At 31.5% G+C, this 22,130-nt stretch overlaps 1 protein-coding gene and 1 long non-coding RNA gene across 2 annotated transcripts in view; both read left to right on the top strand.

Annotated features, from left to right (window-relative positions):
- Positions 1–14,695, top strand: part of LOC141326354 (uncharacterized) — a 45,368-nt gene extending 30,673 nt beyond the window's left edge. The window contains exon 3 of the long non-coding RNA XR_012353880.1: positions 14,596–14,695. This is a non-coding gene — a long non-coding RNA (uncharacterized lncRNA). The remainder of the gene's footprint in view (positions 1–14,595) is intronic.
- A 5,773-nt stretch (positions 14,696–20,468) lies between these two features.
- The window catches only part of bptf (bromodomain PHD finger transcription factor), a 43,022-nt gene continuing 41,360 nt past the window's right edge, over positions 20,469–22,130 (top strand). Inside the window, exon 1 of the mRNA XM_073833145.1 lies at positions 20,469–20,548. Coding sequence (XP_073689246.1) covers positions 20,469–20,548 — 80 coding nt within the window. The remainder of the gene's footprint in view (positions 20,549–22,130) is intronic.

The raw sequence follows: 22,130 nt of genomic DNA, 5'->3' as shown, positions 1-22,130 counted from the left end.
ATATCAAAAATTGAAATTAAATCCTAAATTTTTTTTTTTTTTTTTTTTACATTTAGTTTTGTTATATATTTAGTTTTATTTATTTATTTTATTTTTCACTGCTTATTCTTAATACTTTTTATTTTATTTTTGTAGATTTTTTTTTAAATTAGTGTTTCATGTTATACATTAATTACATTTTATTTATTTTTATTTTTCTTATTATTTTACTTTATTTTTGTTGATATTTTTAAATTAGTTTATGTTGTGTATTTGTTTATTTTTTATTTATACTGATTTTACTAGGGGGTTAACCCTAAATAATAAACTTAGAATTAAAATTACATTTTATTTTTGTTTGTAATATTTTTTTAATTATTATTTTATGTTATATATTTATTGTTTTATTTATTTATTTGTATGTAATACATACATAATACATTATTCATTATCATAGAGACTTGCAGGAATGTTTCTTTCTAAAAATCAGCAAAATGATTCTGATCAAAGTCGTTTGCTTTCAGGAAAGCAATTTAAACAGACTTCATTATTTCCCTGAAGTATGATGAAATGGATTCCCGGTGCACAAGTGCAAGCGAGCTGTATTTAATCAGCAATCACTGGTCCCAGCGGGAGAGCTGCGAATCAGGACAAAATTGATGACTGCTGATTGACTCTGGCAGCTGCCTCTGATTGTGAATGAAAACGCAAAACGCCTTTTGTAAAGTCGAGACGAGTCTCCATTCAGAGTTTCCATTTCTGCATTTCTTGATGTTTTCAGTGTTTTCTCCAGGGTCAGCACAAACAGCGTCACAAGCAAACCCAAGTGTAACAATGCCACTTAACCGTAATCAAAGCCTGGTAATTGCGGTAATTTGCGGCAGCGGCGTGACCTTGGCCTCCTCATCTGTAGGGGTAATTAAGCGCAGTGACATCACGTCTAAACGAGTGCTGAGTCAGTCCACGTTATGCATGAAAAGTGCATCTTGGGAGTAAATCTACAACAAGGACTCTTTGCTTTCATAATGAGGTCAAACTTTATAATTACGCCAGCTCCACTTTATTAGGTTTAAAATGGGTTTTGTCCTTTTGTCCTACTGCAGTAATATGAGCATTTTGAATCAAATTCTGCCATCAAAAGTGCTTGATCTCTTTGCTTTTTGATCTTGAATGAATACAATTAGGGAGCATTCGTCAGATTGCTTAATCAAGATGTTCCTCTTTCTTCAGGAAGCATGCTCAGAACTGAACACCAAAAGCATCCCAGACCAAATATATACTGCTTATACTTTAGTTAAATATTTAACTAAAATTTTTTAATTGTATTTTTTTTTTTTTTATATATTTTGTTTTATTTGTTTTTTTTAGTTATTATTTAAATTTAAAACTGCTTATACTTTGGGTTAACCCTAAATATTTAACCTAAATGTTTGTATTTTTGTTTATATTTAGTTTTATTATTTTTATAATTATTTTGTTATGTTATGTATTGTATTACGTTTATTGGTTTTTTTTTTAATTATTATTATTTAATTTTATACTGCTTATACTTGGGGTTAACCCTAAATATTCAACTTCAGAATTTAGCACCAGTTTCTATTTAAATTTAAAACTGCCTATACTTTAGGTTAACCCTAAATATTTAACATAAATGTATTTTTATTTATTTTATTTTTTTAAATTGTATGCTTGTTTATGTTTTGTTTTGTTTTATTTTTATAATTATTTTGTTATATTATGTATTTTATTATGTTTTTATTGTTATTTTAATTTTATACTGTTTATAGTTGAGGTTAACCCTAAATATTAAACTTCATCAGAATTGAACTTAATATTTATTTTAAATTTATACTGCTTATACTTAGGGTAACGTTAAATATTAAAATTCAGAAATGAACTTCAATTAGTTTTATTTGTATTTTGTTTTATTTGTTGTTGTTTTTATATTTGTTTTTTTACAATTATTATTTAAATTTAATACTGCTAATATTTAGGGTTAACCGTAAATATCAAACTTCAGAATTTAACTTCATTTTTTTTAAGTTTTTTATTTTATTTTATTGTTGTATTAATTATTTTTGTATTTAATGTTGTATTATTATTTTATTGTTATTTTTTATATTATATTATATTATATTATTATATATTTTTCTAGAATTATTATTTAATTTAATCCTGCTTATACTTAGTTAACTGTAAATATTAAACTTCAGAATTTAACTTTTTTTAAAACTTTTTAGCCTTTTTTTAAATTATATATATTTTTATAAACCACCCTAGATCAAATACACTCCATATAGTGGACTTAAATGGGAATCAATGGGTTGAAGGTCCAAATTTCAGCTTCAAAGGCCTCAACATGATCCCTGCTGAGGAATAAGGGTCATATCTAGTGAAACGATTGGTCATTTTCTAAAAAAAAAAAAAAAAAATGGCTGTTGTCCATTCCCTTTCTCAGCATTCTTTCACTGGCTGATGTTAAAATGTCATGCTGAGTCTTTGTGTTTGACAGACTGACAGTCCAGTCAGTCATAAGCAGAGACTGACACTAGCGTGCACACTGGTGTCTTTGTGAGAGCGGACGCTGGGATGAAAAGAAGCCTTGTTGTAGCGCACATCAGCGTCTGTGGTGGTGTAGCGTGCCCTGACCCTTTGTGAAGTGGTGGATGGCAGTGTTGATAACAGCGCATGGGTTATAATACGACCGACTGGCCTCTATTATATGAGCTTACAGTTTGCATGATTTCAAAGTTCATTTCTTGCTTATGCTTTACACTTTTCTGAAATTTTCATTGCTTCAGGAAGCATTACTTGAGCTGGGTACACACCAGAAGATGATCAAGCTGATTTTGGCCCAATTTCTCCCCTTCTGACAATCCTAGGTAATGTCCGATTATCTTGGTGGTTCTAAAGATTATCTTACTGTAGACATCCCTGTGGTGTGCGGTGTGTTAAGATTGACTGAATCTGCTCGGAGGCGTCCCGTTTGCGAATCGTAAATATTCGACATGTTGAATATTTATGATCAGAAATTCTGACAAATGCACAGATTATCAGGTGAAACGAAACAATATCCAATCAGAAAGCAAGCTGATACAAGCCGGAAGCATAACAAACTCAGTCATGGCCATGTTTTTTTTTTATTCAATTCTTTTTTTTAAGTATTATTATTATTATTATTATTATTATTATTATTATTATTAACAAGGTAAAATTACATGTGTATGACATACATTATTCACAATATAAAGAATAAACATTATACATTATATAAACCAGTTATACACTAGAGGGTTTTTTATTTTAGTTTTTATATTAAACATATTAGTGTTTACAAACTTTCACCATTTTAATTGCTTTTTGTTTCATAAAATTGTATAGTGTCAATATAATGCTCCATTTACTTCCTAAAAGAAAAAAGCTATTTTTTATTACATTTTTGCAGAAGAACTTAACCTCAAGTAATTTAATTTAATTTTTTTATTTGTATTCATTTATTTGTATTTTTTAAATGTATTACTGCATATTGGGGTAAACCATAAATATTGAACTTTAGAATTTAATTTCAATTTTTGTTTTTTTGGCTTTATTTTTATTGTATTTTTATTTGTTTTGTTTTATTATTATTTTATATGTTTGTTTATACTGCTTATACGTAGGGTTAACTCCAATTTATTTATTTATTTTTAAAACTGTATTTTTGTTTTCTAAAGTTGTATGCTTAATATGCTTAAACTTATGGTTAACCCTAAATATTCAACTTCAGAATTTAACATCAGCTTTTTATTTTTGTTTGTATGTTGTATTATTATTTTTGTTATTTTATGTTTTTATATAAATTCTATAAATGTTTTTATAATTATTAATTTAATTTAATACTGCTTATACTTAGGGTTAACCCTAAATATTTAACTAAAATGTATGTATGTATTTTTTTAATTGTATTTTTGTTTATATTTTGTTTTGTTATTTTAATTTAATAATGCTTATACTTAGGATTAACCCTAAATATTCAGCTTCAGAATTTAACATAATTTTTTTTATAAATATTATTTAGATTTATTACTGTTTATACAGAGTTAACCCTAAACATTTAACTTAAATGTATTTTTTAAATTGTATTTTCGTGTTATTTTATGTATTTTATTATGTTATTTATTTTACATTTATACTGCTTTTACTTAGGGTTAACCCTAAATATTAAACTTCAGAAATTAACTTCAATTAGTTTTTTTTTTTTTGTAGTATTTTTGTTATATATATTTTAGTTTTATTTTATTTATTTTTTTATTAAACTTCAGAATTTAATTTCAAATTTTTTTTCTTTAATTTTAACATCAGTTTTTTTTTTTTGCATGTTGTATTATTATTTTTAATGTTATTAAAAAAATGCTTCTGTTTTTTTTATAATTATTAATTTAATTTAATACTGCTTATACTTACAGTTAAACATACATATTAAACTTCAATTAATATTAATTAAATTCATTTTAATTTTTCGGGGTTTTTTTTTTTTTTTTTTTTTTTTGTTTGTCAGCAACAGCAGATGATGGTCCGCACACCAGATTAATCCACACGTTCAGATAATCTACCCCTTCATGCATTGCAATCCTTTCCGGATTGCATTGCCACTCCTCCTGTCTCTGTCAGTCAATGAAAACTTTAACCTTGACTCTCATCTGATGACGTTAAATAAACAGCAAATGCGTAATTTCAATCACCGCTCTTATTCTAAGCCATTTACCAGTTTTGACCTGTTGACTCAAGTAGAGGTGGTTGCAGTGCATTGTGGGCATCCCGATGCGTCTTCTCATCCCGGCCGGTGAAGCAGCGGCTGTTGGTTGGAGCAGAAGGCCACAACAGCTGCGGATGAGATTATCTCTGCCACACAAAACGAAAGTGCCATTACTGTGTCTGATTAAAAGCGAGGGTGAGCGCTGGGGGCTGTTGACACAGCGACTTGACAATGGATAGAGATTGTGTTTGTAAGTGAGAGAGAAAGTGTAGGCCACAGCGAACGGCCGTTCACAAGAACGCACTTGTGTCCGCCGATGAAACTGCCAACAAAGCAAATCGCTTGCTTTCTCTCTGATCAGATGTTTCAAGTTCAAGAGTGTATTGGGTGAAAAAACAGAGGTGTTTTGTTGAAAATGGAAATTGTGAGTGTCTGAGTTCGTCCAGTTGATCTCTAATATAGATCTGCCATCACTGACTTCATAATGGGAGAAGTTAAAAAGAGCCAATCACGCTTGTTTACTCTTGCATGCTCATTATTTTAACTGGCCGAAAAAATACTGGCCTAAGAAACCAGATTATAATAACATTTTTGACAGATTTTATTTTGAATTTGAAATGTTTTAGAAAATAATCTTGACCTACTATTTTTTTTTTTTTAGATTCATGTGGGATATTTATGTATTTATTTAATTTATATTTATGATAGGAGCTGTACTGGCATGCCTTGAAATAGCTACCAGAGGTGTTTATATATGACATTTACTATTTAGTTTAAAAAAAATATACAGTATACATAATACATGATTTGCCCATACTTGAGGTTAACCCCAAGCATTTAACTTCAGCATTCAACTTCAACTTTTTAATTTTTTATTTATTTATTTTTGTGTATATATTTTTTGTTTATTTCATTTGTTTTATTATTTAAATTTCATACTGCTTATACTTAGGGTTAACCCAAAATATTAATCTTCTGAATTTAACATCAATATTTGTTTTGTTTTCATTTTATTTTATCGTTCTTTTTTATTTTGTTTTATTATTTTTAGTATTATTTTGTTATATTTGATTTGATTTTCATTATATTCAATTATTTCAATAATTTATTTTATTTTTCATTTGTTTTGTTTATATTTTGTTGCGTTTTATTTTTTATTATTTTAATTTAGTACAAATTAATTTTAATTTAATTTTAATATAATTTGTGCTTTTTTTATTTCAATTGTGTTGTTTATTTATTATATATTGCTTACTTAATTTGTTTTTTATTTTATTATTATTTTAAAACTTCAGCTTTCAACTTTAGCATTTTATTTTATTATTATTTTATTTTATTTACTTTTTGTTAATTTAATACTGCTTATACTTGGGGTTAACCATAAATATTAATCTTAATAAAAAAATAAATTAAAATAATAACCTTAATAAATAATATTGAAGTTTTTTTTTTTTCATTTTATTGTTGTATTTTGTTTTATTATTTTAATATTTTTTTATTAGGTTTTATTTTTTTATTTAATACAGCTTGTACCTAGGGCTAACCCTAAATATTAAACTTCAGAATTTAACTTTATTTTGTTTTATTTTTGTTTATATTTAGTTTTATTATTTTTATCATTTTGTTACATATTTTTATCTTTGTTTGTTTTTTTTCCTAAATTCAATACTGTTTATACTTTTTGGTTAACCCTAAATATTAATTTTCAGAATTTAGCATTTATTTTATTTTATTTTGCTGCTGTTTGTATTTTGTTTTATTATTTTCAGTAATATTTTATGGTATTTATTTTTATTGTTTTATTAGTATTTTAATTTATTACAGCTTGTACTTAATGTCAAACCTAAATATTAAACTTTATTTAATTTTAGTTTTGTTTTAATTTAATTACTTTTTTATTAAAAAAAATATTTATATATTTTATATATATCTCAATCAGCTGATATTGGTCAACCACTAGCCATATTCTTTATTTATTTTTTAATACCCACTTGTTTTACATTGACTGCAGACTGAAGTAAATGCGTAGTTACTTATGATTTTCTTTTTCAGTGAAATCCACGGCTTTAGAAACTAACTTTGTGTGGGATTTTCTAGAATAGACCAGTTTTATGATTAACATTTATTTATATAAATCCGCTAAAAGAAAAAAAAATGATTGGCAGCAAGAGACCAAAAGCAACATAAGCTGACAGTTATAATGGGCAGATCTTAAATATATAATGAATGATAATAACAGACGTGTCAATCAGTTGGCATAATTTTTAATGAAATAATTACTGGCAATCAAGACCATGTAAATTAGCTGGTGGTGCAGCGCATCAGAAATAGAAAAGGCGTGTTTATCAACTGAAGACATCGACTGACACGTCATATCTCCACTGATTATAACTGGCACTATCTAATTTTGATCTGGCAATGTAGGCGTGGTGTTGTTTCTGTGTGAGAGAAGTGCAAATAATTATTAGCTCTTGTTAGTTTGAAAAACACATGCATTTTGTTAAAAGTTTAAACTGCTTACATTTGCACTTCCAACTGAAAGTGGCACCTTATGCAATATTGTGTGCAAGATTGTTAGTAAAATTATAAACCTTCGTGTATAACAACCATAACAATTACTGTGTATAATAACTGCCATCTGTAGATGGTATGTGTAAATATCTGTTTTTAACGTCTGGTTTGTGTTCTTTATTCTTCTGGGAACAGGCCTGCTTGAGGTTTTGTAACCAACACATGCGGTCTGATAATAGTCTGCCTTTATGATGACAGAAAATGTCAAACAAAAGAGATCACATGCTTGAAGCAGCTCGAAGCATAATGGCAGTTATGCAAGAACACTTGTGTAGTTCCCGCGATGCACTTTTTTGGTTACTTTCATTTCCTCTCTACGATCATTCCCTCTCTCAGACGAGAGAATGAGGCCACTTCCCTGAAGCTTGTTGGCTTGATCTCAGAATCTTCCATCTTGTTCCATTTGTAACTGGTCCAGAAACGTAAGATCAATGTGAACACACACTGGTTCTTTAGTGTGACATTAAAATGAAGCGGTGCAATATTACAAGACAGCCATTAGGCCCTGGACCTTTACACAGTCTTTGCTGATCTTGTGAACTTCCATTCTTGATAGTCTTATTTTCAGATCAACAGTTGTCTAAAAGTGAAAACAGAATTTGCAGACACCTTTGATGTTGCACTTATCCGTTTGGATTTCCTGTATCACGAGTCTTTCCTGTAAATATTTTCATTAGAATTTATTAGATGTTGTTTTAAATCTTGCACACCAGTCACAGATCGTGTTTCTGTTCACATTTGGATTGCGATCGGAAAATAATTGTGTCATATACAAACAGAAACTTCAACGTCTTCACAGCAACCCGTCAAATTAAAAGTGCGGTTTAACTTGAAGAAATCGTGACGGAGAAATGGAATTTACTGTATAACGCTGATAGTCATGCAATGTGCCACAATTTGGATGAATAAATCCAAAGTAAACTTAAATCAAGACGCAATATAGACTAGTGTATGTAAATATTAGGCCACAAAAATACTATTTAAATATAAATCCTGCATGTTCTGTGTGTCTCTGTGTAAATGGCACAGATGCTGCCATCTAAATATATGAGTACATAAACACACAAACAATCTCTAGAACTGCTCTGAGAGTCACTTCAGGAGCATTTTAGCATTTCTTGTGAGGAAAACTATCGTCATATCATATGCAAACAGAAACTTCAAGGTCTTAAAAGCAACCCGTTAAAATAAAAGTGCGATTTAACTTGAAGAAATTGTGACAGAAATATAGGACTTAATGTAATGATGGTGCTATTACAATGAAGTATTTCTGAAATAAATGAATAAATAAGTACATATTAAAAGTCAGATAGAGATGCGTTTGATTATTAAAATTTGATGAAACCATTAAAACAGAATCTAGAAAATGAATGGAAAACAGGGAATTTAGTCAAATAAATAAATAAAACTGAATTTGAGAAAAAATAAAACTGTCCTTTCATTTTTGTTAAACTTTTAATAAATTATTGTTAGATTGTATGTTTCATGATTTCAATTAATTAGATGCTTTTTGTGAAATATTTTTAATTATGAAAAAAAATTTAATTGGAAAAAAAATCATAGGGCCTTATATACTACTAATACAATTGTAATTAGAACAAATTTTTCATCTCTGTTGTGTAGCACTTTGTTAAATGCAATTAAATTTTTTGTTTTTAAATAAATTTTTGTAATTTTTATTCAATTTTCAAATTTATTTTTATTTTTCATTTGCTTAATTTTAATCGTTTGATCAAAAGATAAACTAGTGGTTTATGCCTTCATATATTTACCATGAAAAATTAAATGTACAACACTAAAAAAAAAAAAATCCCTTTTTTTGGTAAAATAAATCAATTAAAGATTGTTTTGATTATTACAATTTTAATAAATCATTAAAATGGAATTCAGAAAAACTGAGAATAAAACGTATTTTATATTTCCCTAAAGTTTTTTTTTTTTTTTTTTCAAACTTTTATTAAATTGCTGTTAATTATGGTCAATTTTATGATTTCAATAAGTATACATGCTTTTTGATGAGTACAATATATTTTATCCATTAAAACAGTTCAGAAAAATTTAATTTTGGGGGGAAAGATGTAATTTATATGGCCCTAAAAATAATTTTTTGTTTGACTTTTAATAAATTGCTACTAAGTTTCATGATTTCAGTTAATTAGAAATATTTTTTGATTAGTAGTTTAATTGAACTATTAAAACAAAAAAATGGATTCGGGAAAAAATAAAACTTCATAAGGGGATTTCATAGGGGCCCTATTTCTGCATTAGAGTAGGCTATTGAGAATTGTAACAGCTTTATGTTTAAGCCTCATCAAAATGCAAAATAATAACTAACCTTTTTTAATCTGATTATGTTTAAATAATTATAATAGGTTGCAGTCTATAGCCACTTTTACACAGTAATACCAGTAAACTGCCGTAAAATTACTGGTAACTGGTAAATACAAAAATGCGCTGTTCACACAGGCAACGACATTCCCTCTTTTTACCGGTAAAGCACCATTCACACATCAATTTCAAAATACCGGCAAATTCTGTGGCATCATTAACCAGAAATGACCTTTAAACGGCTTCGGCAAATATCCTGTTCACACATGATGATCTAACGATAATTTACCAGTGAAGACTGTACATGTGAAAGGAGCTTATAGTACACTATGATAACTATTGCAGTCTATAGCTGCAGCCTCAGTGCAGAAAAAACATCATGTGTGAGAAATATGTTTGTTGTAAGTGTGGTCGGGTAAATGATCAGATCCAAACTTGATGCGGGCAGAGATCGCGCTCTCTCTTTCTCTAAATAAATAAATGATGGCCGTCTGTAGCTTTCACTCCAGATTGAAGCCGCTGAGTGGATGGTGTCAATCTCATCACTGTCTTTTGGGTTTCGCTGAGAGCTGTTAGCGCCCTATTACGTTTTAAGTATGCATCAGGGAGAGCACGGCGCAATCAATTCTCTCTGTATTGCTCGTTGTGGGTTTGCTGCTGCACTGAAAGCGTCCCGTGAACCGCCCAAACACGTCGTCTTCTGCATGTGCACCCACTTATTTCCAGTTATGAATGCCAAATTGTATGCATGAGTCAAAAAAAGACGAGCGTTGTTTGCAAAAATGGTAAGTAGGATGTTTTCTGTCCTTTTTTTTTTTTTTTAAGGTGTAGTCAGAGATTGCATTAGCCGAAATTACTTAAGGTGAATTGCAGTGATCTGGCAAGATTTTAAACATTTGTTCAATGAGTTTGCGTGAAAACTGGCGTATTTCTGAATTATTCGCAGGTATAATTTGTCCTGCATTAACGAGTCATATTAGTTGGATGTTAGATAGCTACATTTCTCACGCATTCTAAAGTAAAAGTGAACCACAAAGGTGCTAACCAGATGCTAAAACCGCATAAGGAAACCACCAGCATTCTTTTCAGTGATCATTTGTTGCCATATAGAGTGGAAATGGGCATCAGGTTGGCCATTTAGCGGTTGTTCCCACGTTTTAATTGTTCCCGACCCATTTGTGGTGAACGGTCCATCCCTTGTCGTCAAACTTTCTCTTTCTGTCCTCTTCCTTTGGTTGTCTACCCATCAATCTTTGCAGCGGAAGGATGTTGCACGCTCTGTTTCCTCCAAACCACAGTTTTGAGTCTGTTCTCTGGCAGATATTTGGTCCCCCACCTTCCCTCCCACATTTGACTGCTAGTGAAAAGGATGTTGGCCAGTGCAGAGAATATGAATGCAGGGGCAGCATGCTTTCCTTTTGGAGCAAAGTGATTTGAAAGCTGATCTGTTGTGACAGTCTCAACATAATGCATGCACAATTGATTGAATATTTTATACTGATTTATTTCTTAAGTAGCACGGGTATATATGTAGCAATAGCCAAAAATACATTGTATGTGGCAAAATGATATTAATATTATTAAGTGAAGGTCATGTTCTGTGAATATATTTAGTAAATTTCCTACTGTAAATATATCAAAATGTAATTTTTGATTAGTAATGTGCATTGCTAAGAACTTTTTTTTCACTCTCAGATTCCAGATTTTCAAGTAGTTGTATCTCGGCCAAATATTGTCCTATCCTAACAAACCATACATGAATGGGAAGCTTATTTTTCAGCTTTCAGATTATGTATACATTTCAATAAAAATAAACGACCCTTATGACTGGTTTTGTGATCACATATTTACTATTAAATCAGCATCTTTCCATATTAGATGTCCTTTAGCCAGATATTTTCTTTCATGTACAGCTAACTTAAAGGGATAACGTTTGCTTTAGAGCTGCAAAACGATTAGTCATGATTAATCGATTCAAAATACGTTTGTTTACGTACTATACGTGTGTCCTGTGTATATATAAATACACGTGTATATATATTTAAAAAATATTTGTGTGTATGTAAACACTTGTATATAATTTTGGTGTATATATGTACATGTATGTGTGTGTATATACATAATATACATAGCACACACAAATAGTTTGTAAACAAACTTTTATTTTGAATTGATTAATTGCGACTAATCGTTTTGCAGTTCTACTTTGATAACAGCAAACATTTAACCCTTTATGAGCAATATTTCTTTAGTAATCTTCCCATTTAGAGATTTTTTTTTAAATATTTATTTTTGACATCTCAATGAAAACAATGAATATTTGTGTTTTTTTTATTATTTCTATTATTATTAATCTGTTTTTAATCAGTGTCTATTAACCAATATTTTTGGTTTTTAAATATTTTCTTTCGTCTACAGCTAACATAAAGGTATCATGTTATTACAGCAAATATTTAACCCCTTAAGAGCACTATTTCTTGTGTAGTTTTCCCATTTACAGATAGATATATATATATATATATTTATGTATTTATGAGTTTATTTATTTATTTGTTTATTTGTTTTTTATACTGTTTTGCAGAAAATTATTACAGCATAATTCCAGACATTAACTAAAATAATAAATATTCATGTTTTTTTATTATTATTATTAATCTATTTTAAATCAGTGTCTGTCAGCCAATATTTTACTATTTTTAGGTATTTGTATTCATCCACAGCTAATTTAAATGGATAATGTTTGATTACAGCATAGATTTAACCTTTTACAAGCATTATTTTTTTTATTTGTTTATTTATTTATTGTCAGAAAATCATTACAACATCATTTCAAGACACTAACTACAATAAATGTTTGTCATTATTATTGTTATTATTATATTTAATAATAATCTATTACTTTAATAAATAGTATTATAGTATCTTATTGTATTTTTATTTATTTATTAGTTAGTCTTTTTTTTTGTAGGAAATCATTACATGACTTCGAAAAATTACCTAAAACACCAAATTTTGTTGTTTAAATTTTATTTTTATTATTAATAATCTATTTTTTAATCAGTGTCTGTGAGCCAATATTTTTGGTTTTTAGATATTTTCTTTCATCTAGCTGATTTAAAGGGATACTGTTTGATTACAGCAAAAATATAACTCTAAACGAGCACTATTTCTCATCTAGGGATCTCATTGTATTTTTAAAATTGTATTTATTCATTTATTTATTACAGAAAATCATTGCAGCATCATTCCAGACAATAACTAAAACTATAAATATTCATGTTTTTGTTATTAATCTATTTTTTAATCATGTTTTTGTTTTTTTAGATATTTTCTTTTATCTACTGTACAGCTAATTTATAATGTTTGATTACAGCAAGATTTAACCCTTTACGAGCACCATTTCTTGAGTAGTCTTCCCATTTAGAGATCTCATTGTCTTTTTTTTACAGTATTTGTTGCAGAAAATCATTAAAACATTATTTGGAGTAAACAATACATTTTCATTTATTAATCTATTTTTAACTACTGTCAGCCAATAGTTCTGTTTTTAAAATATTTTCTTTCATCTACAGCTAACTTAAATGATAATGTTAGATTACAGCAAAGATTTAACCCTTTAGGAACACTATTTCTTGAGTAATCTTCCCATCTCATCGTATTTTTTTTCTGTATTCATTTATTTATTTTGGAGACATTAACTAAAACAATAATTGTTAATGTTTTATTATTATTATTGTTGTTAGTATATTTTTAATCAGTGTCTGTCAGCCAATATTTCTTTTGTTTATTATATATTTTCTTTCATCTAAAGCTAATTTAAAAGGATAATGTTTGATTACAGCAAAGATTTAACCCTTTAGATTACCATTTCTTGAGTAGTCTTCTCATATATTTTTTACAGTATTTATTTTGCAGCAAAGATTTAACCCTTTAGGAACACTATATCTTGAGTATTCTTCCCATATTTTTGTTTCAGTATTTATTTATTTATTTATTTTGCAGAAAATCATTAATACATCATTTGGAGACATTAACTAAAACAATAAATGTTCATGTTTTATTATTATTATTTTTAATCTATTTTTAATTAGTGTCTGTCAGCCGATAATTCTGTTTTTTTTATATATATATATATATGAGTCTTTCATCTAAAGCTAACTTAGAGATAATATTCGATTACAGCAAAAATTTAACCCTTTATGAGCACCACTTCTTGAGTAATCTTCCCATTTAGAATATCTAAAATGTTGCTTGTAAAGGGTTAAATATTGTTTGTTAATAAGTATTTTTTTAAGTCGGTGTCTGTCTATATTGGATATTTGTCTGCCACATTGTATCTTTATTCTTTCTTTAGATTTTTATTTACTTTTGTTTTCATCTATAACTAACTTTAAGAAGGGGGGGTAGCATTTTTCCCTTTAAAGGACTTACTGCTCATTGCTCTTTATGGATTTTTTTTTTCTCAGAATTAATATTTCCCAACAGAATTGTTTCTAGAAGTGAATAAAAACAACAAATTTTTTTTACATTTTGTTGTTTAAATTAAGAGCTGCTGCTTTTCGTGCATTTTGAATTGGGTCAGATCGGTGGTTCTCTAAAACCTAAACTGAAAAAGCCTCAGTCCACATATACATTTAGCATCCAATCGACTTTCAACACCTCACCACACACGTTTTTTTTTTCCGTCTTCACACATCTACTGATGCTAAAATAAGATAAATGACCAGAATGCAGGTGGTTAGTACTGGGCGTTAGTTAGCATGACTAGTCTTGCATTGCGCTTTTACACAGATGTTTGAACTCTCCAATGCTGCTTTTTCATAGCGGTCTTGACTAAAATGACTCATGTGCTTGTGATAATTCAGCAGGATCCTGTTCTGCGTAACAAAATAATGCTGTGTGCAAATTATAGTGTAATGCAATCACAGCAGGATAATGAATCCCGTTTAATCAATATTAATCGTCTTCTCTTCTGTTCACAGGTATTAAATGAAGAATGCGATCAGAACTGGTATAAGGCAGAACTAAACGGCAAAGACGGTTTCATTCCTAAAAACTACATCGAGATGAAGGCGCATCCGTAAGTATACTAAAATACCTTTTCGGCCACCAAAACCTGACTTCCGTTTACTCCTCTTTCAAAACACCCTGAGATCATTCACAGCTTTAAAGATGAAGTGCTAGCATCACCAAACTAAATGACACATGCTTCCCCTTTCCACCTGCTCGAGTGTTTTCATTCACAATCGTTTTTCTTTAGAACTGCGTTTGAGTGACTTTGCACAAGAGTCATTTCCTTGGTCTACAGCCTTTTTAGGCTTGGAGAGACTTGAATAAACTCAATCTAACACCTCGCTGACATGACTTCTCTAATCTGGGAGAAACTCCTCTGCTGTGTGTGTGTGTTTCCCCTCATTGCAGACATCTGTTGTACGTATTATCCAGTATTATTAAGGAGCTTGACTGTAATCGTGTTTCGAAATCATTGAGCAGAGCTGTGTACAGCTGTTGTAAAGCAAGAGAGTGAGCGTCTCAAGTATCGCTCAAGAATTCAAATTGGCTTCAGAAAGCGAAATGAGAGTCGAAGTGAAGAGATGGCGTTTGCGTTCGTGTTATTAAATCACTCACAGTGTACATCTTCATATTGATGTGTCAGATTAGCTTAAAATATCAGTGTTTTGAACTGATTCCCAGAAATTGAACTTTCAAACCCTGCTGTTTTCCTTTAGTGTCAGTTTCAAAATATGCCAACAACCTTGACAAATGGATATTACACAGTTTATCTATCGTATATGTGTAAATGAGTTATTTTACGCAATATTTACTCTTTACATTTTAATTCCAAAGACATTAATTTGGTAAAATAACAGTAATATTATGAAATATTATTACAATTTTAAGTAACTATTTTCTATGTTAATATGTTTTAAAATGCTATTTATTCCTGTGAATCATTTTAATATGCTGATTTGCTCCTCAGAAACAGAAAATGTTATTAGGGATGTAGTAATGTTGTCAATATCGTGGTATCACGATAGCAAAACTGCGTGAACGTTTTCAACAGTGTTCCTGCCGTGCATACAACGTATCTTACGGTACTACCGTTTCAAAAATGCAATGGCACCGCGGGTATTTTTAAGCTTTAGTATCGCGATACTACCGTAGTACCGGTATACCGTGCAAACCTATATTCTAGCACAAAAGGTCTTTAAAGTTGTGTTTTGGGCAATTATGCTTTGGCACAGTTTCTGTCAAACGAAGTAAACCCGAAAGCACAATATGGCTTAATCACTTTATCAAGTCTGTCAAGTTTCAAAGCAAAGCGCACACTTCGTTCAGACGATCAGCTCATGATCCTGTGTTTTCCGCACCTCAGAACGGCTCAGTTCACAGTGAATGAGTGAAGTGAACGTTTATTGCATGTGCTGTTAGTTTAGCACATTTGGGAACGCAATGGCCATCAGTTATACTTCATTTTCGGCAGATGATTACAGCATTTCACTAGATTTAGAGTGAGACATATTTTTGTAAGCCTGTTTTCACTGAAGCTGCAGTTTTCCGTCAAAATAAAAGCTTAAAAGTGCAGTATGAATTGCTGACAGCTAGCAGATTAAATAGGTAACATTACTGCAGTCTGAATTCAAAATATCTCTTACAATTGTAGAATTTAGGAAAGAAGTATTGCAATTTCTCTACTGTAGTGTAAAGCATAAATAATATACCTAATATTCATTTTCATTTATTTTACAGTGCAATTGTTTTACAATATATGGCTGTTACTCTCAATAATAACAATAATATAAATTAGTTGTTGTTATTATAATTATTATATTCTAATTTGTTTGGCTTTTAAAACACCAGTGTGAATGTAATTTAGACTGAGACAGTATACCACAAATAAAAAGAGGGTTAAATACCCTTTAAAATTTACAGGTTCAAGTCAATTCAGTGACTTTTTTGTTTTTTAGTTAAGAACATGGGTTGGAGCTCTTAATTTCGAACTCTTAAAGTGCATTACATAGAAGAATTTAACTTTAAAATGTACAAAATTAGATTTTTTTCAGAGTCTTCATTATTAATTTTTAAATATCATATATCGTGGACTTCATACCGCGATATTATCATATAGTGAATTTTGATATTATTACATGCCTAATTGTTATTATCAATGTTAAAAACAGTTCAGTTGTGCTGCTTCATATTTTTGTGGAAACTGATACTTTTTTCAGGATTCTTTAAAGAATACAAAGTTCTAAAGAACAGCATTTATTTGTAATAAAAAAAATTCTGACATTCAATATTTCTGTCACTTCGAAATTGAATGCATCTTTCCTGAACTAAAGTATTATTGTTAAAACACTTTTTTTTTTTTTTTTTACATTTTCAAGGTATAGTTTACCCAAAAATTAAAATTACCCCATGTTTTACTCACCCTCAAGCTATCCGAGGTGTATATGACTTACTTCTTTCAGATGAATACAATCAGAGTTACATATATATCCTGGCTTTTCCAAGCTTTATAATGGCAGTGAATGGGTGTTGATGTTAGGGATGGCGAAAACTAAAAAATTTCTTGACCGACCACCTAGCCTCATTAGCCGGTTGAAACCGGTTAACCGATTAGTTTAAAATATGGTACGCTATTTGAAATAACAGCCATTTCGAGCCGCGCCTGCAATTTCGCAACTCTGTCGCATCTGGCCGCGATCACACCGAACGCGTCTTTTACGGTGCGTTCACACTGGCACGTAGCGAGCGGGGCGAAGCGAGCGTTTTCAATTCATTCATGTGGAAGTTTAGCGTAAACGGTCGCGTGGTGCATTTTGGGATTGGAAGCGGCGCGAAGAAGGCGTTGAGAGCAGCTGAGAGCGTCAAAAGGTTGGACATTCCTCAACTTTATGCAAATTTCGAGCGCAAAACGCCGGCGACAACCAATCGCTGTGAAGAGTAGGCAAGGCAAGATTATGACGCGTGTTTCTGAAACTGGTGGATTACTGAGGTGAAATCACATATTATTGACAAAGTCACGCAAAAGTAAATGTACTTTGCATGTTGTTAGTATACGCTACAGTTTAGTTTGCGAACCGCCGTTAAAAGAATACAATGGAACGTAAATAGGGTGTGAACATTGTTTTTCAGAGGCGTGCTCTGCCCTAAATTTGACACTCCCCAAAGCAGTGGCTTTGTAGCGTTGCCAGCGGCACTGAGCGCGGATTTGACGCTGTAGTGTGAACGCACCGTTAGTTCTAAAAACGCGAGGCGCACAGCACTGCCTTTTTTTGGTGACTTTTAATAAAAGAGCGTGCTGCGTTTTTTTAATGTTGATAAGCAACGACCAAAACAGCTGTCCTGTCAGTCAAATCAAAGGATTATAGCGCGAGCACTCTAAAATCTTAGTTTTATGCTGTTAAGTAAACTGTCATATTAGCAGAAACCCTAAATAATACAGCTCCGGGTTACCCACGATAGACACCAAAGCAACCGTAAAATTCCGTCACCACAACAGAAGGCCCGCCTCTCCATTCATTCGATTGGACAATGGAAAAGAACGCGAATGACGTTGGGCGTTTTTCCGCTCAGAGTTGATTTTTTTTTTTCAACTTCACGCGCTCAGAGCGCTCCTGCATAAACGCGAGGCGCAGCAGGCGGTGAAAACGCGAGGCGCCTGGGCGCATAAGCAGCGCGTAGAACGCTCACTGCCAACAGAAAACCATTCAAAAGAGGCGCCTCCAACTGCAAAAACGCGTTCGGTGTGATCGCGGCCTCTATCTGCCGCTCTGCCTCCCGCACACACACACACACACACACACACACACACACACACACACACACACACACACACACCGCCACTCACGTCACTTTTTTAAAATCCCCTACGGCGCGAAACATGAGTCCCGCAAACGCAGCGCCGAAGAGCTTGTTGTATGTAATCGTAGGACAAATGGCTCCTTAGTTTCAAATGGTTTGGGTACAAGGTGATCGCTTTGAAAATAAAGGCGTTTGTCTAGGTTAGAAGCTCATTTGAAACATTGCCACGGCTCATTTAAGAAAATGACAGCTCCGAAGAGACGCCGCTTTAGTTGAGGTAACGTTAGTGCTAACCATAATAAAGAAAGATGATGATCATCATCACCTTATCGGTTACCACTGAAATGTAACGTTAGATGTAATGTATTTCCAAATCTAAGCCCATCTTATGCGGAATGTTGCCTAATAGACTGCAACATGATAAAACCAATGGATAAAACAGGCACCTTCAGAATGCGTAAAAGACGCACCGGCACTTTTTTTTTTTAACCGACTACCGACAACTTTGACCGGTTAACGTTGATACGGTCAACCACCGGTCAAACGGTCATCGGTTAACATCCCTAGTTGATGTTCAGTAGACCAATAAAGTGCGTCCATCCACCATAAAAAAGTACTCCACACGGCTCCGGAGGGTTAATGAAGTTCTATATAATGTTTTAAATATGGATATTTTTCTTACACAAACACATTGATTCACTTCAGAAGGCCTTTATTAACCCCCTGGATCCATGTGGAGTACTTTTTATGATTAATAGATGCATTTTATTGGACTTCAAAATCTCAACACCCATTCACTGCCATTATAAAGCTTAGAAGAGCCAGGACTTTTTTTTTTATATGTGACCCTGGACCACAAAACCAGTCATAAGGTTAAATTTGACAAAACTGAGATGTATACATCATATCATATCATCTCAATAAATAAGCTTTCTGTTGATGTATGGTTTGTTAGGATATGACAATATTTGGCTGAGATGCAACTATTTGAAAATCTGGAATCTGAGGGTGCAAAAAAATCTAAATACTGAGAAAATCACCTTTAAAGTTGTCCAAATTAAGTTCTTAACAATGCATATTACTAATCAAAAATTACATTTTGATATATTTATAGTAGGAATTTTACAAAAAATCTTCATGGAACATGATCTTTACTTAATTTCCTAATGATTTTTGGCATAAAAGAAAAATCAATAATTTTGACCCATACAATATATTTTTGGCTATTGCTACAAATATACCCCAGCGACTTAAGACTGGTTTTGTGGTCCAGGGTCACACATAACTCCAACTATATTCATCTGAAAGAAAAAAGTCTAATGCATCTAGGACGGCTAAAGGGTGAGTAAATCGTAAAGTAATTTTCTTTTTTGGCTGAACTATTTCTTTAACTCTATGGATGATAATATATTTCACAGGCCTCAGATCTGAGCGTTACAGTAATTACTTGTCTCAGATCACAGATTCTTAAGTCTTAGGTCTTTTCCCTCCGTGTGCATTTTGAAGAATCTTTTACATTTTTTGTCAGTTTACTTCCTGATCATTTTCGTGGGAACGTTTGAGTATTTGCACATGTAGATGGTTTGGTTTGTTCCTCCACTCTCTTCCTCATTACTATCCTATACAGTAATGAAGGCGGAAGGAAAAATGAATGAAAGAATGAATAATTTGACTAATATTTGCTTGAGAGAGAATTGAAACCCGTGTAATGACACACAGTGAGGCTCAGAAACATGATCCACAATGTAAGGTCCCTTTAAGTTTCTTAAAATCAAAAGTGTTGCTTACTTTTACTTGAACAATCACTTGCAGATGCAAATATTCGAAGGCCACATTTCATTGTTTTAATTTAGTTTGATAGTTACAGTAATAGAGGAGGGTTCATAATGTTTCCTGTGTTAGATAATTAAATATTGATTATTTATTCTCGTCAGTTTTTTTTTTTTTTTCACTTTGTTTGATGTCCCAGAAAACACAGCAGCTTTTTACCGTAATAGAACAGGTAGAGAAGATTGGGCAGGTTTATAGTCCAAGGTCAGGTGGATGGATGGCTGTTATCAAGACAGGCGATGTAAATGCCATCCACGTGTTTGAGCGGAGAGAGACGGTTGTCGAGCGGGATGCAGCGTGTGGACAGCGCTCGAGTGGAATTTGCCCTCGAGTGTTTTAATGCCACTTCCTGGTCACATGCTCTTTGTGTTTGTGTGTCTGTGGCTTGAGCGGTCCACATCAAAGCATGAGAGATTAGACAGGTACAGCGGAGTGTGACAGGCGAGTTCACATGCAAAGTCTACTGTACCTCAGCGTGGTAAACATGTCCCTGATCTGGAAATATTTTACTCTTGATACGGCATCTAGTAGCCCTGCAAATTGTAATATTTGCAAAGCCAAAGTTTCAAGAGGTGGAAGTAGTGTTTTGAATTACAACACCACAAATTTAATCAAGCGTCTTCTGAAGCATCACGCAAAAGAACACAAGGACTTCGCGAACCGTGGGACAGCTTTTAATACTCTCTTTGTAAATGAGATATTGTTTAATACAGCAGTAAAATAAATAAGAAGTTATTATTAAATGACTTTCATTGACTGACTATAACACTATTGCCTGATTTTGCTCTATTTCGTCGTCAAAAGTGGTCTGAAACAAGTCACAACTGAGCCGCTGCGCATCTCCACTCAAACACAGCGGTGTTTCGTTTATGAGTGAACGTGCGTTTTTAAACGAATCTAGTCAAATGATTCAATTTCCCATTCAAACGGAGAGTCACTTGCTTTATTCCTGAATGAACCATCCGTTCGAATGAATCAAATCAATGAAATGATTCAGTAATTAAATCAGTGTCTTGCCGCCACCTGCTGGCAGATCTGTTCAGTTATTTAAATCTGTAATATTTCTGTTTTCAAAATGTTATTTTTAAAACATTGATCTCAATATGAATTTATGAATTTGATTGCACTCTCTTTTTTCCCCCCTTTTTTATCCAACAATGTGCAAGCAGATTTGGTGTTTCTTTCTTTACCTGAAACAAATAAACCTTAATGACAAAGTGAATTGTATACATTCTTTAGTTTTGAAGGTAAAATACCCCCACTGATATCGGACTGGTATCGGTATCGGCCGATACTCAGAATTTTTGGGATCGGATCGGTTTTGAAAAAATGGTATCGTTGCATCCCTAATCAGGATATTAAGTAAATATGTTCCAGTGAAGATATTTTGTAAAAAAATTTACCGCAAATATATCAAAACTTAATTTTTGATTTAGTAGTATGCATAGCTACAAATATCATGTGGACAACTTTAAAGGCGATTTTCTAAATATTTGATTTATCTTTTGCACCCTTAGATTCTCAGAAAAGCATATTTATTTAGCTTTTAGGTGATGTATAAATCTCAAAAATTGACCCCTGACTGGTTTTGTGGTCCAGGGTCACATTTATTAAACTGGTAACACTTTACAATAAGGTTCATTAGTTAACATTAGTTAACCACATTAGTTAACATGAACTAATAATGAACTGCACTTATACAGCATTTATTAATCTGTGTTAATGTTAATTTCAACATTTACTAATACATTATTAAAATTTTGTTAACATTAGTTAATGCAGTGTGAACTAACATGAACAAACAATGAACAACTGTATTTCCGTTAACTAATGTTAATAAAGATTAGTAAATACAGTAACTAATGTATTGCTCGTGGTT

This window comes from Garra rufa, chromosome 1 (genome assembly GCF_049309525.1).
Source record: "Garra rufa chromosome 1, GarRuf1.0, whole genome shotgun sequence".
Taxonomy (NCBI): Eukaryota; Metazoa; Chordata; class Actinopteri; order Cypriniformes; family Cyprinidae; genus Garra; species Garra rufa.
The sequence above is the reverse complement of the archived record's forward strand: the minus strand, read 5'-3'. Positions and strand labels throughout refer to the sequence as shown.